Raw genomic sequence first — 19,192 nt, forward strand, 5'->3', positions numbered from 1 at the left:
ACACACACACACACACACACACACACACACACACACACACTGTGGTTGTATTGTTGAGAACAAAAAGGGCCATTGAAAGTTCACGACGACGGGTGGACGGAGGCTTTGTAAACAAATTAGCTCAGGAATGTTTGCTGCTTTTTTCCCACACTGACCTGATTCAACATCACACGGAGAGACACAAACAAATATCACGGCGAAGTTTTGACTGGAAATCTTAGATTTGAGTTTTTTGTCATTTTGTCACAACTAAAATTGAGCCTAATTGTGATTGAAGAGGGATTATGTTAGATTAGTGGAATGTGAGTGGTTAATAAAACAGGCAGATGACCGGAGGCTCAACTCCTGGCAGGGACTTTAATCTCCCTTCAACACACACACACAGACACACACAGACACACACACACACGCACGCACGCACACACACAGAGGTTAATCCCGAGGTTTACGGACCATCATGTGACCTGCAGATGGACTGGCCAAAAGGGGCGTCCATCTGGCCCCCCACAGACCACCAGCTTAATGGGCGGATACACAAACTGTACAATATTGACCATACCATAAAGCTCCATTCATTCATATACACACGCTGCACACGTTAGTCATGGCGCCAACACATTTGCAACACAAGTCCATCCATAATATCGTAAAGAGCACACACACACACACACACACACACACACTCCCACTGTGGGCACGGTCCATCTGAAGGTCCTGCTAAACCCACAACAAAAGCAAACGGGCTCCAGGAGAATATGTTTGTGGACTGTTGAAGTCCTGAGACAACAGCATGGCCACCATTCACACAGAGGGTTAACTGGGTTTAATCTCCAGAGTGGGTTATCCCATCCGTATAGATAATTCATCTCAATATGGGGTTAACCCAGCTCTGTGTGACTCCTGGCCCACATTACCGTGGGAATCCAGGAAGCTGTGGACCCACACCGCCATTAACAAGCTTTCATGGTACAGCGCAGGTTATTTTAAGCTCTGTGTTACCGCAAAAACATATAAAGTAACAAAATCAGGACAAAATCAGCACATTTCTCACTTTGATCAGATTACAGCTCAACATTGACTGACATTATAAAGTGTAATTCCCCTCCAGACCCCCAGGAGGTGCTGAGTGCGATGAGGAACTATGTCCGCAGCTTCTTCGGCTGCAGGTCGTGTGCCGAGCACTTTGAGATCATGGCGAGTGAGAGTCTGGTGGAGGTGAACACGTTTTCGTCAGCGGCCCTGTGGCTGTGGTCCAGACACAACCGCGTCAACAACAGACTGGCAGGTAGGAGTCAGCGCGAGCGTCATCGTCTGTCATGACGAGATCTCCTCTCTGTGTCTTCACTTACAGCTGTGGTTCACTTTCTTAAAATTACATTTAAACTGTTGTTTTAGAATATTTAGTTAGTAAATATTGAGAGAACAATATTGAAAATTAATCCAATGTGGAAGAGCCTCAAACCTGCATTATCTCTAATGAGCAGCAGGGGGCGACTCCACAGATTGTATAGAAGTCTATGAGAAAATGTCCCGACTTCTCTCTTGATTATTACCTCAGTAAACACATTGCAGTAAAAACAAACCACTTTTTTCGATGCTATAGATGAAAGAAGAGCTAAAACTGTAAAGATTAGTCCACAGAAATATTATTTACTTCTAATAATCAATTTATCATTTCAATAATTCTTCAAGCGAAAACACAGAAGTTATTTCAGCTTTTCAGATATAAGATTTGCTGCTTTTCTGTATTTTATGTCTTGACATTTGAATATGTTTTAGGTTTTGGACTGTTGGTCAGACAAAACAAGCCATTTGAAGACGTTACCTTGGATTCTGGGAAGTTATAATAGACATGTTTCACTACTCTTTGACATTTAATAGACAAAAACTAGTCATGGTAAAGATAATTGTTAGTTGCAGGTAAAGAGACGGTTTATGATGAAAGTTGTGAAGCATCACATCCTCTCCTCTCGTCTGTTCCACACCTTTGGCTTTAAGCATTACGTTACTCCATTTTGGGGGAAGATTTTCTGTCCCAGTTTCCCCTCATGGTCAGTTAGTCTTTTGTAATAGGACTAAGAGGGGTGAGGGGAGGAGGAAGGATGGATCCCCAGATCAGACACCAGCTGTCACCCCGTCTTAGTCCTCCAAGTATCATCTGCCTCACCCCTTTTCTCCTGACCCCCCTCTGCCATCTTCCATCCTTCTCCACACCCACTCACATCTCATATGTTATTCATATATCCTTGAGACTTATTGCCCTAAATCCTGCTCTATGACTAGAAATGTATATCCAGGTCTTCCATTTAAATGCCAAACGTTTACCTACTTATTAACTTTAAGTGTGCCGTACGCAGAAATAAGAATCTTCACATCGTTCCTCTTTGCATCAGAATAGTTTCTCCTCTAATCCTAAATCATGACTCGTCAGTGTTTTCTTTCTCTGCATATAAATGTAAAAGTGTTCTCTCTCTTCTGACCTGTGCTGTATCAGCATATTACACTTCTGCACATCCGTCTCCAGAGTATTAAACAGCTCCTAAGCGTCGCTCCTCCCTTATCTGTGTTCATATGGTTTTATGAGGCACAGCGCCGTCATTAACAGCCCACTTTGTTAAATCACTGTCTTTTGTTTGTGTTGAATGCTCCCTCTTGTGACTCGGGGACAGCTTGTCCTGAACAGCAGGGGCCAGAAGGGACACCCGTCCCTGCGACTGTCTGCTCCCCAGACACTTAAACACTATTCAACCCTCCACCTTCCTCCATCCGTCTTCCCTCTCTTCCTCTATCTCTGTTGCAGTCTTTTCTCTCTTTCCACTCTCCATCCCCGGGGACTCATATCCTGCGCTTGACAAGTAATGGCACAGCATCCTCGCAGCATGAGTCCCACAGGAGCCAGCCCTCTTTTTGCCCACACACACACACACACACGCACAATTCCCAAGGTATTGTGTGACAGCAGGTGGCAACCACCGCGACACAAGCCACACACGCTCCCCCTGCGGAACACACACACAGCCTTCCCAGGCATGGGTCAAGTTGTGGCGTGTGGCAGGGGGGAGTTAGTCATGGTGGAGGGTGAGTCGGGGTCCACAGGGGATAAGTCGGGTGAATCGGAAGCAGAGAGAGGGAGGAGACGGGGGCTTGGCTGTGTTTGTAGCAATGAGTGGTGGCGTCTCCCTGAGGAGAGCACACTCCATCCCTCCATCCACTCTACCCCTCCTCTCCCCTTTGCCTAAAGTGGAGCTCTTTAGCAGGCCTCCCCGCCCCTCCTTTTCAGGAGCAGCCATGCATGAAAGAGCAGCTATTTGTAAAGCGGCCGAACAATTAATTTAGCTGGCAACAAAGAGGCCCCAGGGCCCTCGGCCTCCTCGCAGCCGCAGCAGCAGCAGCAGCTCAGTCCTGTTGCTGCTTGTCAACAGGAGACTGATTCACATTTCTGCAGAGCTGCGTTCACATGCAGCTCAGGGTCTGTGGACTTCTTCCTGCACATGTATGACACTGTATCCTCACATGTTTACATACTAATGCCAAAGCAGCACCATGTTTTCAGTACTAACACGGGGGGGGATGACATTGCCTTAAATTATTATCATATTGAATATTTTTGCGATAAAGAAACAAACAAACTAAGAAATACCTTTTTTCACTAGATCTGACCCATTTTTCCCATTTTTGGAACAAATCAGCAGCATTATTACTTTTTCTGTCAGATTATATGTGTGTCAGATTATATGTGTGTCAGATTATATGTGTGTTAGATTATATGCATGTACTAAAGCAGCGGTCTCCAACCTTTTTTGCGCCACGGACCGGTTTCATGTAAGACAATATTTTCACAGACCGGCCTTCAAAGTGTGGGGGGGGATAAATATGACAAAATAAAATACGACCGGCATAAAAACAAATATAAAGTGCATAAAAAACTCAGCATTACGCTGAATTAGTGGGGGCCCTGAGCTTGTGTCTCTGCAACGAGCCGGTCCGATATAGAGGGATAACTTCTTCACCAGTAGTAAAAGGTTTCTTCTCTTAGCGACACGGTTAGTCACTAAGTACGACGCTCTCCGTGCACTCGCATGTGTTGTTGTGGTGGCCATCAGTAATTCTTTATGTCCTTCTTGTTCATGTTGTTTTCTTACAAAAATCCGGTCATTTTTCAAAATAAAACATCTTTCAGACTTATAATCAATCATTCCTTCTGGGCGGTCCGGTACCAAATGACCCGCGGACCGGTGGTTGGGGACCACTGTACTAGAACCTTCGCCGAGGCCAATGGTGCGTCCTCGGATGGTCGCGTCTCCCGAGTTGCGAAGTTGTTCTTCCGACTTCGGTGTGTTCATGAGCTTTAAGTCGTTATGTGGAAACCAAAAGAAGATGTGTTGTTCTTCATCGCTCAGAGCGTTTAAACATCACGCCGACAGATGTTTCTGAGTCGATGACTCCTACACCACTGTCACGTAGCACGGCTGCCATATCGTGTAATGTTCAGCGGACGTGAAACATCATTTGTGTTTCTGCTCCGTGATTCGAATCCGCTCCAAAATGTAGCATGTGGCTCCGTGGCCCAGGCTTCACGCTGCCACCCAGGTTCTCTGTAATCCTGCAGACTGACAAACAAACAAACAGATAGCCGAGTCGTAAACGTTCCCCCGGAGGTATTATTAATAAGCGTGTGCTCCAGACACATCTGAGTCAGAATCCATAAAAGTATCGAGGTTCGTGTTAAATGTGTCAAACGATGAACTGAGTTCCTGGTTTGGGTTTTGTCCCCGTTATTTAAATGAGCATAAAATGTCTGACATTCGTCCTCACGGCTCGGTATGTAGCTGATCCTCACTTACAGAATTAGTGCTGAGGAAGCTAGTTTGACGTGCTGAACAATACATATTTATACCTGATGAATATGTATGCGCCGCGGTGATGACATCTCCGTGACAGGCCATTGTGGCAATCTCAATATGGCTGGTATGGCTAAAGTCACCCTGGCTGCAAACGTGGCAAGCTGATTAGAATAAGGAAAGAGGTGTGTGTGTGGGTGTGTGTGTGACCTGCTGAAATGTATAAAAGCCCCCACACACACACCTCCCAGGCCGCAGCCCATCCAGGACACAGTAAAATTGATGTATCCTTTATGTAAAGTACTGTATGCAGAGTACATACACACATGCATATGACTGAGATTAATCTTGAGTGGCGGAGAGGAGGAGGAGGAGGAGGAGGCGGCGGCGGCGGCGGCGGCGGCAGCGGCGGCGGCGGAGGTAGTGGAGGATGTAAATTGACAGTGCTGTAAAGTGACAGACCTGCTCTGCTCTCACACACACACACACACACACACACTCACACACACACACAATGGCCTGTTGGTGACAACAAGCAATTTATTACTCGATGCTGCCCCGTGTGTGTGTGTGTGTGTGTGTGTGTGTGTGTGTGTGTGTGTGTGTCTTTGTGGGCATTTGTGCAGAGTGTGTATGAGTATTTTTTGCCTGTTCCTCTGCCAGTGTGTTTGCATGGAGGCCGTGGTGGTGTGTGTGTGTGTGTGTGTGTGTGTGTGTGTGTGAGTGACGAGGGGCGTTAGTGGGCAGCGGCTACATGAAAGGAAACCTGTTAAAGGAGAAAGTTTGTAATTCACTAAGAGGGGCAGCTCCCCTCGGAGGTTTCTGTTGCTCTCATGTTCAATTTGGAGATTGGACTTCTTTTTCAAAGGGGTGTGAAGGGACAAGACAGGTGGTCGAGGTCTGCTGCCTGAAAACTGTGTGTGTCTGTGTGTGTGTGTGTGGAAGCTGTCCACTTTGGCCACATCTATTATCTCACCACCCCTCCCACTGGGACATCCCAGAAGCCCATTGATCATTGTTAGACCCTGTCACACACACACACACACAAACACACACACATATCAATCCCTAGATTACATGTACACAAACACAGACAGATGATTTACATATACACACTTAAACACATACATACACATATGCATATAGGCACTTAGTTTTTACGAGCACTGTGACAAGATCAAATGGGTTCAGCACAGATTGCATCCAGTCCTCAAAGCACTTACATCCTCAAGTCACTGCAGCAACAAGAGAATAAAAGAAACAACAATGGGAGGAAGCAGCTGACTGGGCGCTTTATGTTCTGTAATTCCTGCATGAATCTGGACCCGTGCAACTTTTTCTGACCTTGTGTATATTATCTACTATAAGTTAGGTACTTATTAGTGTGTTACTGTGAGGAAGCAAAAGGCCTTTTGTATTTACTTTAAAAAGAGTATAAGCAGCGAGTGCACTTAAAGAGGGAGTTTGGATGTTGTATGAGGTTCTTCTCCACAGTCAGTGTGTTACCTGCAGTTTAAAGAAACAGACAGGAGCACCAGCAGGAAGGGAAGGAATGTTCTGCTGTGGACGGGGAAGCATCAAAACTCAAGTTTACCACTAAAATAATAAATATCAGTTTAAGTTTACGCTATATTTAGAATATTTACCTTGCTGTCAGCCCTTTCCAACGAGGAACTGAAGCCGTTATTATATCCATCTATGCTTTTTCTTTTTTTTTATAAAGCCACCAGACTCCATTGATAAAAACAGTAATTTTAGCACGCAGAACACGTGAGTTGCTGGTCTACCGCTGCCTCGATCAGTTAGTTAGTTTGTGTTATTGTGTGAGTTTGGTTAGTTTGGATTCACCAAAGTCACACAATAACACAAACGAACTAACCGATCGAGGCAGCGGTAGACCAGCAACTCACGTGTTCTGCGTGCTAAAATTACTGTTTTTATCAATGGAGTCTGGTGGCTTTAAAGAGAGCATAGATAACATATTTCAGAAAGGGCTGATAGTAAGGTAAAGCTGTGAAAATATTCCAAATATAGCGTACACTTACATTTCTTTTAGGTGTTTATAATATGTTTCGGTCACATGCCCGTAACTCGTCTGCTTTTCCAAAGTGGGGGCGCGTCAACTGCCACCTGCTGCAGGTAAAACACTGACTATAGATAAATGCCTCAGACACACTTCAAAACATCCAAACTATCCCTCTAAGTATCAGGAGTATGTGCAGTTTAGCCATGCATCATATTATCTTATATGTTTAACATTCTGTAGTTAAGTATGTGAGATACTATGAAATGAATGCTTTTTCTTCAGTGTAGTGGAATAGAGTTATAAAGTGTCACAAAGTGGAAATACTCCCGTAATGACACAGCTGTGTAATTGTCCTGAGGTAGGTTTAATTCTCTGGCTCTCATTATACACTGTTCTACTACCCAGCTGCCCTTTATGGTCACACTCCATCCTTTAATTCCCTTATTGTTATCTCCTCGTGATCAGGACAACACACTCTCGTTTCTCTCTGCAGGGGATCTGAGTGAAGACCCAAACTTCCCAAAGATCCAGTGGCCTTCACCAGACATGTGTCCGGGCTGCCATACGGTGAAGGACAACGGGGAGCACAAGTGGAGCAACGAGCGGGTTCTCTCCTTCCTCCTGTCCCACTTCTCCTCCGGCAGTATCCTCTCAGGTACAGGTTAACGCCGTAGTTTCCTCTATGAAGAGCTCGTATCTCATGAATGCAAGGATTTCTTACCAAACTACAGAAACGTATTTCCTTGTTCGACCTGCCTGTGTTCACAGTCTAGAGCTGAAGAAGCATGAAGTGCACCTGTGTCCTCTCTGTTGTCTGTTTGTGAAGCAAGCTGCTCAATAAAGATACGTTCAATGATTCACTTGTTGCTCTGTTTAACATGTTTACGTTAACGGTTCCAAAAAGAGTGTGTCCGTCGGGAACATCAGTAATGTGGACGTGTGAGCAGAAGTGTTGGAAGCAAAGGGAAACAAAGATGTGTGTGAACTGACAGGGATGAGTTTCTTTATTTCATTCTGCAATTTACTTAATTTGGGGGTTTCCAAACGCTCACATTAAGAGTTTATTCTCGACATCATCAGATGTTCTCTGAACTTAAGGTTTTAATTAAGGAGTAGTTTGTGTTCAATATGTGACTTGTACTATTTCTTCTTTTGCTGTAATGAACAACAAAGAAAGAATATCTGAGCTGCCGAGGATAAAGCAACTGAGATTAGAGGTGATGATTTTAGAAATAATGCGCCCGTGTGTTTCTTCTCCTCGCCCTGTCAGACCACCTCCAGGATGAAAGCCAGATCCTGGCAACACAGAGGGGGAAACATGCGAGTCGGCAGCGAGCTTTAGAAGCTCAGAGGCGTGTAGAGAGGGAGGCGTTGGACTCCATGACACATCCTCTGCCCCCGCAGCCCACTGTGCAAGAGGAGGAGGAGGAGGAGGAGGAGGAAGAGGAGGAAGAAGAGGAGGAGGAAGGAGCGGCAGCCGATGAGATGCAGAGGAAGACTTCGGAGACGACCTCCTGGGCCAAACCTGAAATGGAGATGGGTCGAGGCCGGCGGCAGGCCCGCAGGAGGCCGAGCATCGTGGGGATGAGGATTCGAGATCTGCAGGAGGACATCGTGGATCTCGACTCCTTTGTCAACCAGCACTACAAGGCCAAGGCGCTGCGGGGGGCCGCCTCCAGCCGAGTCAAACAACGCACCCTGCAGAGGCAGGAGGAGCCCGGGCCCGTGTACGGGCTCGGCATGGAGCTGGACGCAGCGCTCAGGATGGTGGGCGTGCAGCCTCTGGAAGCAGACTTTGAGCGGGACGTGGGGCAGCAGAGGAAGCGGCTGCAGAAGAGAGAACTGGCAGGCCAGTACTTTGGCGAGGAGGCCGAGTTGATCCACAGGGGACGCTTGATGTCTGTGCTGAGCATCGGATTCTCCAAAGTGGACATCAGCCTGTGTGTCATCCTTTACTTCCTGTCCTCCATGTGTCTTCTGGCCATGTACCTTTTCTTCAAGAACCGCCTCCGGCTACGGCGGGCTAAAGTATCCCTGCCCTGAAGCGAGCGGCGTCCAAACTCCAGTCAGCAATGATTACGGTTCCTTCGCTTCATGTGGGCTTCAGCTGGTCCACTCGCCTGTCGGCTACAAACAAAGCGTGTTGAGGAGGAGAAGGGAAAATTAGCAGATTACTTTCCAAATTAGTTTTTCAACGTTACTTAATCCGGCAGCACCTCAATTACGTCGAGGATAATCCATTCAGGAAGGATCGAATTCAACCCAACATGAGATTATTTACACTTTTTAATTTGTATGAAGTAAATGCAACTAATGCAGAGTTTTTGTACTAATTGATTTGCGTTGCTTTTACTAAAGTTATAAAGTTATGATCGTTTGTAACAGTATGATTTAAATACTTTGCTGTGAACTATGACCAAAAATGTTTTTTAATTTCAATTTCTTTTATATATTTACAAGTAAAAATATTCGAATCATTTGAATTTATCACTCTTTTATCTTTTGATTTCTAAGAATTGTTCTGTTGTATCTTAAATTACAGATGAACTGTTTTTCCCTCCAATCAGAGTTTTATGTTTGTCAAGTATTCAAATGAAAGTTTCTGCTTTTCATTTCACACTCGCCCCCGGTCCCTCGATGCTTCGGGGGTTGTTGATCACTGTGACTGGACCAGCAGGTCCACGCTCACTTTCACCAGAGGAGAGCGGATCTGCTGTTCAGCTCCTTGGAGGTGGCTTACTGTACGTTACACTGAGCGTCGCATCTTTAAACATTACGTCACACTGCTGAGTCCACATAACGGTGTTGTGGAGCGACGCACATGTTCACACTGGACGAGCTTTAGAATAAGCAGGATTTGAGTTTGGCTCGTGTCCACGATGTAAAGCTTCGGCCGCTCGTCTCAGAAACACTGAATCCTCCTGTTGGCTTCTTCGCTTCTGTCTGAATCAATAAAAGTATTTTTGATAAGGAACTCTTGGCTTTGTATATTCTGTTGTTTGTGTCGCGGGACATCCAGTTAAAGGTCACTCACACGTAGAGGAAAGGAAACGCTGAAGCCGTCTGGACTCAGATGTGTTTCGAGAAGCTCCCAGATGTTTCCAGTGGTGCAGAGTAACTAAGTACATTTACTCAAGTACCAGGTTGAAGTACTTTCTATTTTCTACAATTTGGAAGCAAATATTGTAGTTTTTACAAATACAAAATATTAATAATATGAATATAATGTACTTTTATGGACTAAGATACCCGGCAGTATAAAAAGTAATAACAATTATCTTTAACTTTACCAGCTGCTGTATTAAAATGATGAATGAATCACTCATTAGAACCCAGTGATGTAATATATCATCAGTACTTCACTAAAGTGAAAGATCTTCCACCTCTGGTTTGAGAAAAAATAACTTTCAGTTTGTTTTGTTTTGACAAAGACGAGCTGAGGAGGGTCGGGGGGGGGGGGGGGGGTTAGGGTTAGAGTTGCATGTGGAAATTGGGGGGTTACAGCATCCAAGGTTGAAGGAAAAAGCCTGTTGCCATCTGCTGTGTAGCGCAAACTAAATCCTAACAATTTCATTGGGATTATAGCAAGTGAGTAATCCAGCTTTCCTTTAGGACTAGAGGGGAGAGATTACCCTGAGGATTAGCTCGCTGCAGATAATAAACTTTATTAAAACGCAATCGGCTTTCGTGGGGCTTCTTCCCTCACACACTTGGAGGTGAGCGGGCAGCAGACCCTCAGGGAGGGTGACAGGGGTGGGACGGTCGGGTGAGGTGGATGAAAGAGAGTGAGTGTGAGTGTGTGAGTGTGTGTGTGAGAAATAAATGGATGAATGCATTGAAGATGAGGTTTTTGATGTCGCCCGGATTACAGCAAGCCCATCTGAAGGACGAGCGGCGCTTGATCTTGAACATTGGCTTAAATTCCCTTGACTCTTGCACCCTTCACCTCCACCCCCAACCTGTCACACACACACACACACACACACACACACACACACACACACACACACACACACACACACACACACACACAGTGATCTCATCCGAAACCCCACTTTATCTAAACCATGTTTCCAGCATCAGCAGTATGACAGGTTTTGATGGTGAATTAGTTGAGTTAAAGCAGTCGATTCCTCTAACAACACACACACACACACACACACACACACACACACACACACACACACACACACACACACACACACACACACACACAATAGGCTGATTAATAGCCCTACATTAAAGCGGAGGAGCATCAAGGCTGAGCAGCTGTGGGTCTGTGACTTAATCAAACTCTCAGATACTTTGAATTAGACCCTCAATGACACATTATGAGTGCCAGAATGGATTGAGAAAAGCACAGTTTGTCACGACGAAGCTTTTGCATGTTATTTATTCCTGTATCAAACATTATCCAATATATCACCTGACACATTTTAATATCAGGGTGGGCTGTGTGTGTGTGGGGGGGGGGTTTACTTGGGAAAGTGTCAAACTAAAGGAGGAGTTATGAGTTCTTCTCAAACTTTTTGTGTGTTTCGTCACTTTTTCTTTCTCTGACTGAACTCGTCGCGTGCTTAAATGTTAAGGATCTTGCACATAATGTCAAACACTTGTCTTTAGCTTTAAGTACTCTTCTCCACACATCTGATCTGTTAATCTGTTTAAATGTTTACCTGCGTTTGTTATAGGATTGGAGTCAGCACTGCTCCGTGCTGCTTACTCCTCACAAGCCCTTTATCAGGCGCGTGAGCTGCCGGCGTTCACACTAATGATGGTTAATGAGGAAGTTGGCAGCAAAGTAATATCTGTCTGCAGCTTCGCCAAGGCGGAGGTGAGGGTTCACACTGAGGACAGACGACTCAAATGATATCAAGACGCATGCAGAGCTGTTTGTGCATCTTCATCTGTCTGAGGAGAAGAATCAGCTTCATCAAGTCGAAATGAAGGATTTACATTTGAGTTTTCATGAAACATTACACGTGTAAACTGACTTATAATAATGCATAAGTGTGTGTGTGTGTGTGCGTGTGTGTGTGTGTGTGTGTGTGTGTGTGTGTGGAGGTGCACAGCTTTGCAGCGAGATCAACTAAACAGCAAGTTCTTATGGAGGAAAAACACATTCAATGATAGTATTTACACATGTTTTTGTATTCATCTCTTCAGTCACTGTTTCCTTTTTATTGTACAAAGAAAACTTTGCATATGACAATAAAACACTTTGACTGGAAATCATAAAGAGATGAGATACCACAAACTGATCAAATAAATCAGGGCAGTAACAAAAAATGAAGCAAAACTGTCAAACTAGTGACAGAACATTAAGTTTATGAAGTATGAAGATAAGAATTTAATCTAGTAAAAGGAGATAAATACATAAACAGTTTGCCCAACAACAACTTAAAGGTTATTTAGAAATTAAAAACAAATGATGCAAAGACAGCTGGTATAACGTGGAGCTAACTGAAGGCAGGAAAACATAGTTTCCAAGGTCAAGAACAAACTTTCAAGCCAACACGGACAGAAAGTGCCTCAAAGTTCCTTCTGCGATGAAGCTCATGTTAAAATGGAAAGCACTTTTATCTTGCAAGAAGCAACAGACATGTTGCAGCCAGATCACTTTCTTCAAAAACTTTCTTTGTGTGATTATTCCCTGCCAAACAGACGTTGTTATGAAAGCACAGACTGAAGGGTAAAACCCTCACCTTGCTGCCCTGTTGTTGTCTTCCATAAATTAGACAATGTGGGGTTTTATAGTCGCTCCTCTCCTGCATGCTCTCTGCCTCGATGTTTATTACCCCTCCGCTATCGATATTAAAATGCAGGAGGGGCCTGATGCATTTTTCTGTCATCTCTCTTTCTGACTTTAATAATACTATAAAGCTTCCTGCTGTGGACAGAGAGACAGAAAGGAGAGGGGGGGGGGGGGAATAAATTATGAAAAAGAGGTTAATATATGGTATTGGTATATATCACATCTAAACTAAGCCAGATCCCCTTTCAGTTTTAAACATTCAGCCTTTTAAAGGCAGGAGTCAAGTAGGGTCAGATCCATCTCATTTTACTGCCCGTTCCCTCCCCCTCTCACGTGCACGCTCATCTGCTGATCTCCCAAACGTCTCGGCTCTCGGCTGTGTGTGGGGAGGCTGTTTGTCCCGACGAGTCGCTTTGCTGCCAGTCCGCCTGTGTACCCAAGAGGAAGAAAAGTAATTAGAAATCTAGCTAAACTTTTTTGAAGAACAAATATTATACAAAAAAAAAACTACACATTTTTACAGCTTTTCCCGAACCAAACCTAATTTTATTTTATTTTATTTATTCGTATTTTTGTCATTATTTGTATTTTTTTTATCAAATGTATAACTAATAATTATTTATTATTATTATATAATTTTCTAGGTTTATATTTATTTTTTGTTATTATTATTATTATTATTATTATTATTATAATATACACTAACTTCTCTTTTTCTTTTTTTTCTGTAAGGGATCATAATTGAACAAATAAAGACACATTGGGAGTGTGTCTTTATTTGTGTCTTTATCTGACTTTATTTAGGATCACCATTAGCTGTTCTTCTCTGGGGTCACATCAAGACATTCAAACATCACATTCTTGACAATCCACAATATCAAGAAAACCAAATGAAATGTAGAAAATAAGAGAAAGTTCCAGTTTGTCCTACGTCACAGCTTTCGTTCAAGCATTGGTTTCAGTCACGGTAGTGTGTCATCATTGGTGTGTGTTGGCTGGGGTTCAGGTGTGTCGGTGTCTTACATGCTGCACCAGGCTGCATGCTTCCCTTCCACACTGCTCCTCGTTGAGCCTGTGCAGAAAACTGGATCTTATTGAGCTTTTATTTTGAAGCACTAGACCAGATGGGTGAGCAGTAATCGAGGTGGGATAAAACTGAAATCATATTTCTTGTTTAATTAATTGCTTGTCCTCCCATGTTGGTTTGTGCACCTGCAGTGTTTTAAACAACTGAAGGGGAATCTTTGATTCTAGCACAAACTGGAAGTCGCTGCTCATTATGCAGAATGAGTACTTTCACTTATTATATCACTGGGTTAGAATTATTCATGTGTTAGCGTGTACATCAAAGCTAAAGGTGTAAACGTGATTATCTTACACTGCAGGAGAGACATTCATGTATAAACAATATACACCTGCAAAGTACTACTACTACTAATACTACTACTATTAATACTACTAATACTACTACTATTAATACTACTACTATTAATACTACTAATACTACTACTATTACTACTACTATTAATACTACTAATACTACTACTATAATACTACTACTATTAATACTACTAATACTACTACTATTAATACTACTAATACTACTACTAGACGAGGAAGACGAAGACGACGAAGACGACGACGAGGAAGACGACGAGAGAGACGACGACGAGGAAGACGACGAAGAGACGACGAGGAAGACGACGAAGACGACGACGAGGAAGACGACGGAAGACGACGAAGACGACGACGAGGAAGACGACGAAGAAGACGACGACGGAGAAGACGAAGACGACGACGAGGAAGACGACGAAGAGACGAAGACGACGACGAGGAAGACGACGACGAAGAGACGACGACGAGGAAGACGACGAAGAGACGACGAAGACGACGAAGACGACGACGACGACGAGAGAAGACGACGAAGACGACGACGAGGAAGACGACGAAGACGACGACGAAGACGACGAAGACGAGAGACGACGACGAGGAAGACGACGAAGACGACGACGACGACGAAGACGACGACGAGGAAGACGACGAAGACGACGACGAGGAAGACGAAGACGACGAAGACGACGACGAGGAAGAGAAGACAAGACGACGAGACTACTACTATTAATACTACTACTACTAATACTACTAATACTACTACTATTAATACTAATACTAATACTAATACTACTACTAATACTACTAATACTACTACTACTACTACTACTACTACTACTACTAATACTACTACTACTAATACTACTATTAATACTACTAATACTACTAATACTACTACTATTAATACTACTAATACTACTACTATTAATACTACTAATACTACTACTATTAATACTAATACTAATACTACTAATACTACTACTATTACTACTAATACTACTAATACTTAATACTACTAATACTACTAATACTACTACTACTAATAACTACTACTACTACTACTACTATTAATACTAATACTACTAATACTACTACTATTAATACTAATACTACTAATACTACTACTATTAATACTACTACTACTACTACTACTATTAATACTAATAATAATAATAATAATAATAATACTATTAATACTATGACTATTACTAATACTAATACTATTAATACTTCTAATACTACTACAACTAATACTAATACTACTCAGTGGTGGAAAGTAACAAAGTACATTTACTCAAGTATCGTACTTAGGTACAATTTTGAGGGTACTTGTACTTCTCTTGGGTATATCCATTTTGTACTACTTTATACTTCTACTCCACTATATCTCAGAGTGAAATATTATCTCTCTCTCTCTCTCTCTCTATATATATATATATATATATATATATATATATATATATATATATATATATAGATGAAAATTATAATAATCTTTTGGGATTTGAAGTTTACCATCATTAAAAACTCTGAAAGAGGTCAATTTACATATTGATGACTTTTAATTTTGCTACTTTAAGTACATTTAGCTGGTAATACTCTTGCACCTTTACTCAAATGCAGGACTTGTACTTGTAACAGAGTATTTCCACAGTGTGGTACTGTTACCACAGTACTTCTTCCACCTCTACTACTATAATATTATAAGAATGATATCATTGGAAATGTAATGCCTTTGCAAGCTTCACTATTATGTCTTTAGAAGGAATGAAACACCTTTCTGGGGTTATTTTTAAAACCTCCATCAAGTCTTTCCCCAGCTATGCTTTGCTACAACTTATTCGAGTCAAACGAGGCTATTAGCGGCTCGTCTTAGCACGAGAGGGTCAGGTTCAATCAGGGAATTGGAAAATATCATTTCTGACGGGAATAGATTTGGTTTGTTCAACCAATCTCTTCTACTAATTACCCAAATGGACAGGAGCTGTCAGGAGACAATAACTATTCCCTAATAGAATTTGCCCCCCAAGTGCAATTTAATTTTCTCCTCCGTGCTCTCTCCTAAGGTTTCCTCTCCCTCTCTCTGTTGCTCTCCTGCTTTCGGACCAAATGCTCAGGGACTCGGTGCCATCGCTGCCTGATGTTCTGTCAGTGGATGCCGGGGAGAGTGAGGACTGGCTGCTCCTGTTTCTCTGCAAGCGTCGGCTAATTCCTGCAGAGAAAACCCCTCCAGGACAAGAGGAGGAGGAGGAGGAGGAGAGACCTGCGGTGATTCGGTAGGTCTGCACGCTGCTGTTATATATTCATCTTGCAAGCGTAGAGCATATACAAAATATGCATCTTCCCTGAAGTGAAGTCACTGAGATATAATGCATTTAGTGTGTATTGATCATTTGTAAGTGTTTGTGTCATTTGCACACAAAAATGAACGTGCGATGTTGTTATGTGCATCTGCTCATTTGATATTCAAGTGTGTGCACGTGATTGACCTCTGTAAAATTGGAAATAATGTTGAGCAGATTAATGCATACATCCTGAATTTACATACGTAAAAAAAAAAAAGGATAAATGCAATACATTAAATATGTGATGTTGTGGCTCCTGGTGAAGCAGGCCTGACACACAGCTGTACTATTCTCCACACAAGCCTGCTCCTCCTGCATGTGTTTCTGTATTTCTGACTCCCAGTAAGAGAGATCTGTGAATCCAAGTTGTCAATGATCTCGTCCACTGAAATATTAGATCTAATTAGAGGTGGCTGGGTCACAGCGGTGCAAAGGAGTCGCCCTCTGCTTGAATTATTGCCCGAGAGCTGCTTCCTCTACTGTTTTTTTCCCCCTCTTACAGTAGCACCTTCATATCAGTCATTTCACCTATCTCAGAAAGTGCATTATTCTAATCATTTCACCATTATTCTTGCTTTCCTTTCTTGGGTTTAAGTGCATTGTTTAAGGATAAAAAAACAGTATTTGGTATTAGATTAAATGTGATTTATTGGTGAGGGGCAGGAAACAATTGGAGGTCTTTAAAAATATATATTTTTGCAGCCTATTTTTCCCCATCCATCACTTCTTTTAAATGTCATCTTTTGCAGTATAAATATTTCTTCATAGATCCAGATGTGGATTATTTGTGGATTTATTTTGCCATCTCATTTAACGGTGAAAAAACGTCATTTAGTGTCCCACTAAACCAGATGTGCGCGCTCACATCTTCTCTCTTTCTGCATTTTGCATCCGTCAATTATTCTAATTGTGTTGCCCTTTGCTGACAGGTTAAGAGCATTTTTATCTGCATTGTTTTCCAGGGGCAGCTAAAGGGGTCTCGATACCAACAATCAGAGTAATTGAATAGTTGAATAAATTGAATGATCTTGAGGGGAAAAGTGTATAATGAAAATAAAGTAAGAGCAGATGATTCCTTTGCCACACATGAGTGTATGTATGGAGGGAGGGGGGCACCTGGTCTGAGAGACTGCAGCTTAAAATATGTTGCATAGAATTCCTGTAATATCCAAGCCTTTTTTTTTTTTTTTTTTAATCAGCTTGATGTGCGTTTTCATTTTACTAAATTACATTTGAAGCAGTAACCACACAAGAGAACGGCTTAAGGGATTGTGGCTCCTCCGGTATATAAACGGTGTGTGACAATAGAATAAACAGACGGTATAGATGCGAGGATACATCAGTATAATGTCACAGACAAATTCTTTCTTGTTTGAATTGGACATAAGCGAAATCTGATTTATTTTTCGCACAGCAGAGTTTCCAATTCGACACTCATTTTGAGTATTTTGCACGCGCACTTTCTGCACGCTGCGTATTGTTCATTGATGATTAAGCCACACGTGAAAAAGAAATTCATTTTAAATGTTACCTAAAATGTTCTGAGGTAAAAAAAAATCTAGAGCCTCTGTTTATTATTATTATTATTATTACTATTCTTATTATTAATTATTCTTATTGTTGTTGTTGTTATTATTAGGCCTAGTTTTGATTGTGGTATATAATTGGGTTGAATCGATACAATGATAATTATAAAACAAAAAATGTGCCTTTATTAGAGCCAACAGCCGAAGACATCATTATGAGTGGACGACATTATTATAACATTTAAAGTGCTGAGAAATCACTGAAATTAAATCACAGTATGATTCATTTGAATACAATCATATAAAATGCAACCTTATTTCTTATTTGAAATAAACTCAGTGGTGTTATTGTAAAGTGTGTGTGTGTGTGTGTGTGTGTGTGTGTGTGTGTGTGTGTGTGTGTGTGTGTGTGTGTGTGTGTGTGTGTGTGTGGGGCGGATGTGGCGTGGATGTGGCGTGAGCTGCACGTGCACCTGCAGACGGACGTCTCTGTTTGCAGCAGGCGGACCGGCAGAAAAGCGACACTCGGTGCTTTTCTTTTCACGCTTGAAGTAAATTGGAAGCGAAGATTGAGTTCATCTAGCTTGAACTAGCGGCCCTCCGGGGGGAATATCTTATCCGGGAGAGCAGTCTCAGACGATGGGGTTTGAAATGAAGAGTGTCAGGAGGCCTGCGCGCGGACTCCTAATCCCACCTGTCACTGAGGGAGATCCGGCTGCTGCACGAGCCACACTGCCGGTAAACAGCATGCAGGTGGAGGTGTATTTGACTCAGACATGTGTCCTGTAATAAACGTGCTGTGGTTTTCTCCCATAGCTGTTAGTGGCAGCTCAGTGAGCCACAGTGAAGCCACATTTAAACTGATCTAAGAGGGCTGTTTTTAACTGAATTAATAGTGTTTGGTGAAATAGTATTGGTTTTATTTCAGTTTGCTTTAACTTTTTATATTTACAACCACATTTTAGCATAGCTACGTCATCCAGCGCAATGAAAATGAAGATAATAATAATTTAATTTGGTGATATAGTTCAGTGCATCACCATCCCGCTTGCTGATTATCTATAAAACTTCCATTTTGGGTTGAATCTTGTCCAAATAATCTGGTGCATGTTGACGGTCAACACTGTCGTGCTCGTCAAAGACAACTCTCATTCTTTTCTTAATAAATTGTCTTATTGGTAAATCCTAAAATAAAACAGTTCCTCATTTTCTTGGCTGCATGCACGGGACCCTCCTCCTCCTCCTCCTGCTGGTCCGGGGCCCCTCCAGGAGCCACTGCAGTGAGCTATTTATGGTCTCCACAGGAA

General features: G+C 42.5%; 1 protein-coding gene across 1 annotated transcript in view; it reads left to right on the plus strand.

Moving 5' to 3' along the window:
* The window catches only part of qsox1 (quiescin Q6 sulfhydryl oxidase 1), a 32,104-nt gene extending 22,263 nt beyond the window's left edge, over positions 1-9,841 (plus strand). The window contains exons 11-13 of the mRNA XM_029430167.1: positions 1,109-1,285; positions 7,361-7,522; positions 8,138-9,841. Coding sequence (XP_029286027.1) covers positions 1,109-1,285; positions 7,361-7,522; positions 8,138-8,910 — 1,112 coding nt within the window. The 3' untranslated portion in view covers positions 8,911-9,841. The remainder of the gene's footprint in view (positions 1-1,108; positions 1,286-7,360; positions 7,523-8,137) is intronic.
* Positions 9,842-19,192: the final 9,351 nt, after the last annotated feature.

The sequence above is a fragment of the Cottoperca gobio genome, chromosome 4 (genome assembly GCF_900634415.1).
Source record: "Cottoperca gobio chromosome 4, fCotGob3.1, whole genome shotgun sequence".
NCBI classification, from domain to species: domain Eukaryota; kingdom Metazoa; phylum Chordata; class Actinopteri; order Perciformes; family Bovichtidae; genus Cottoperca; species Cottoperca gobio.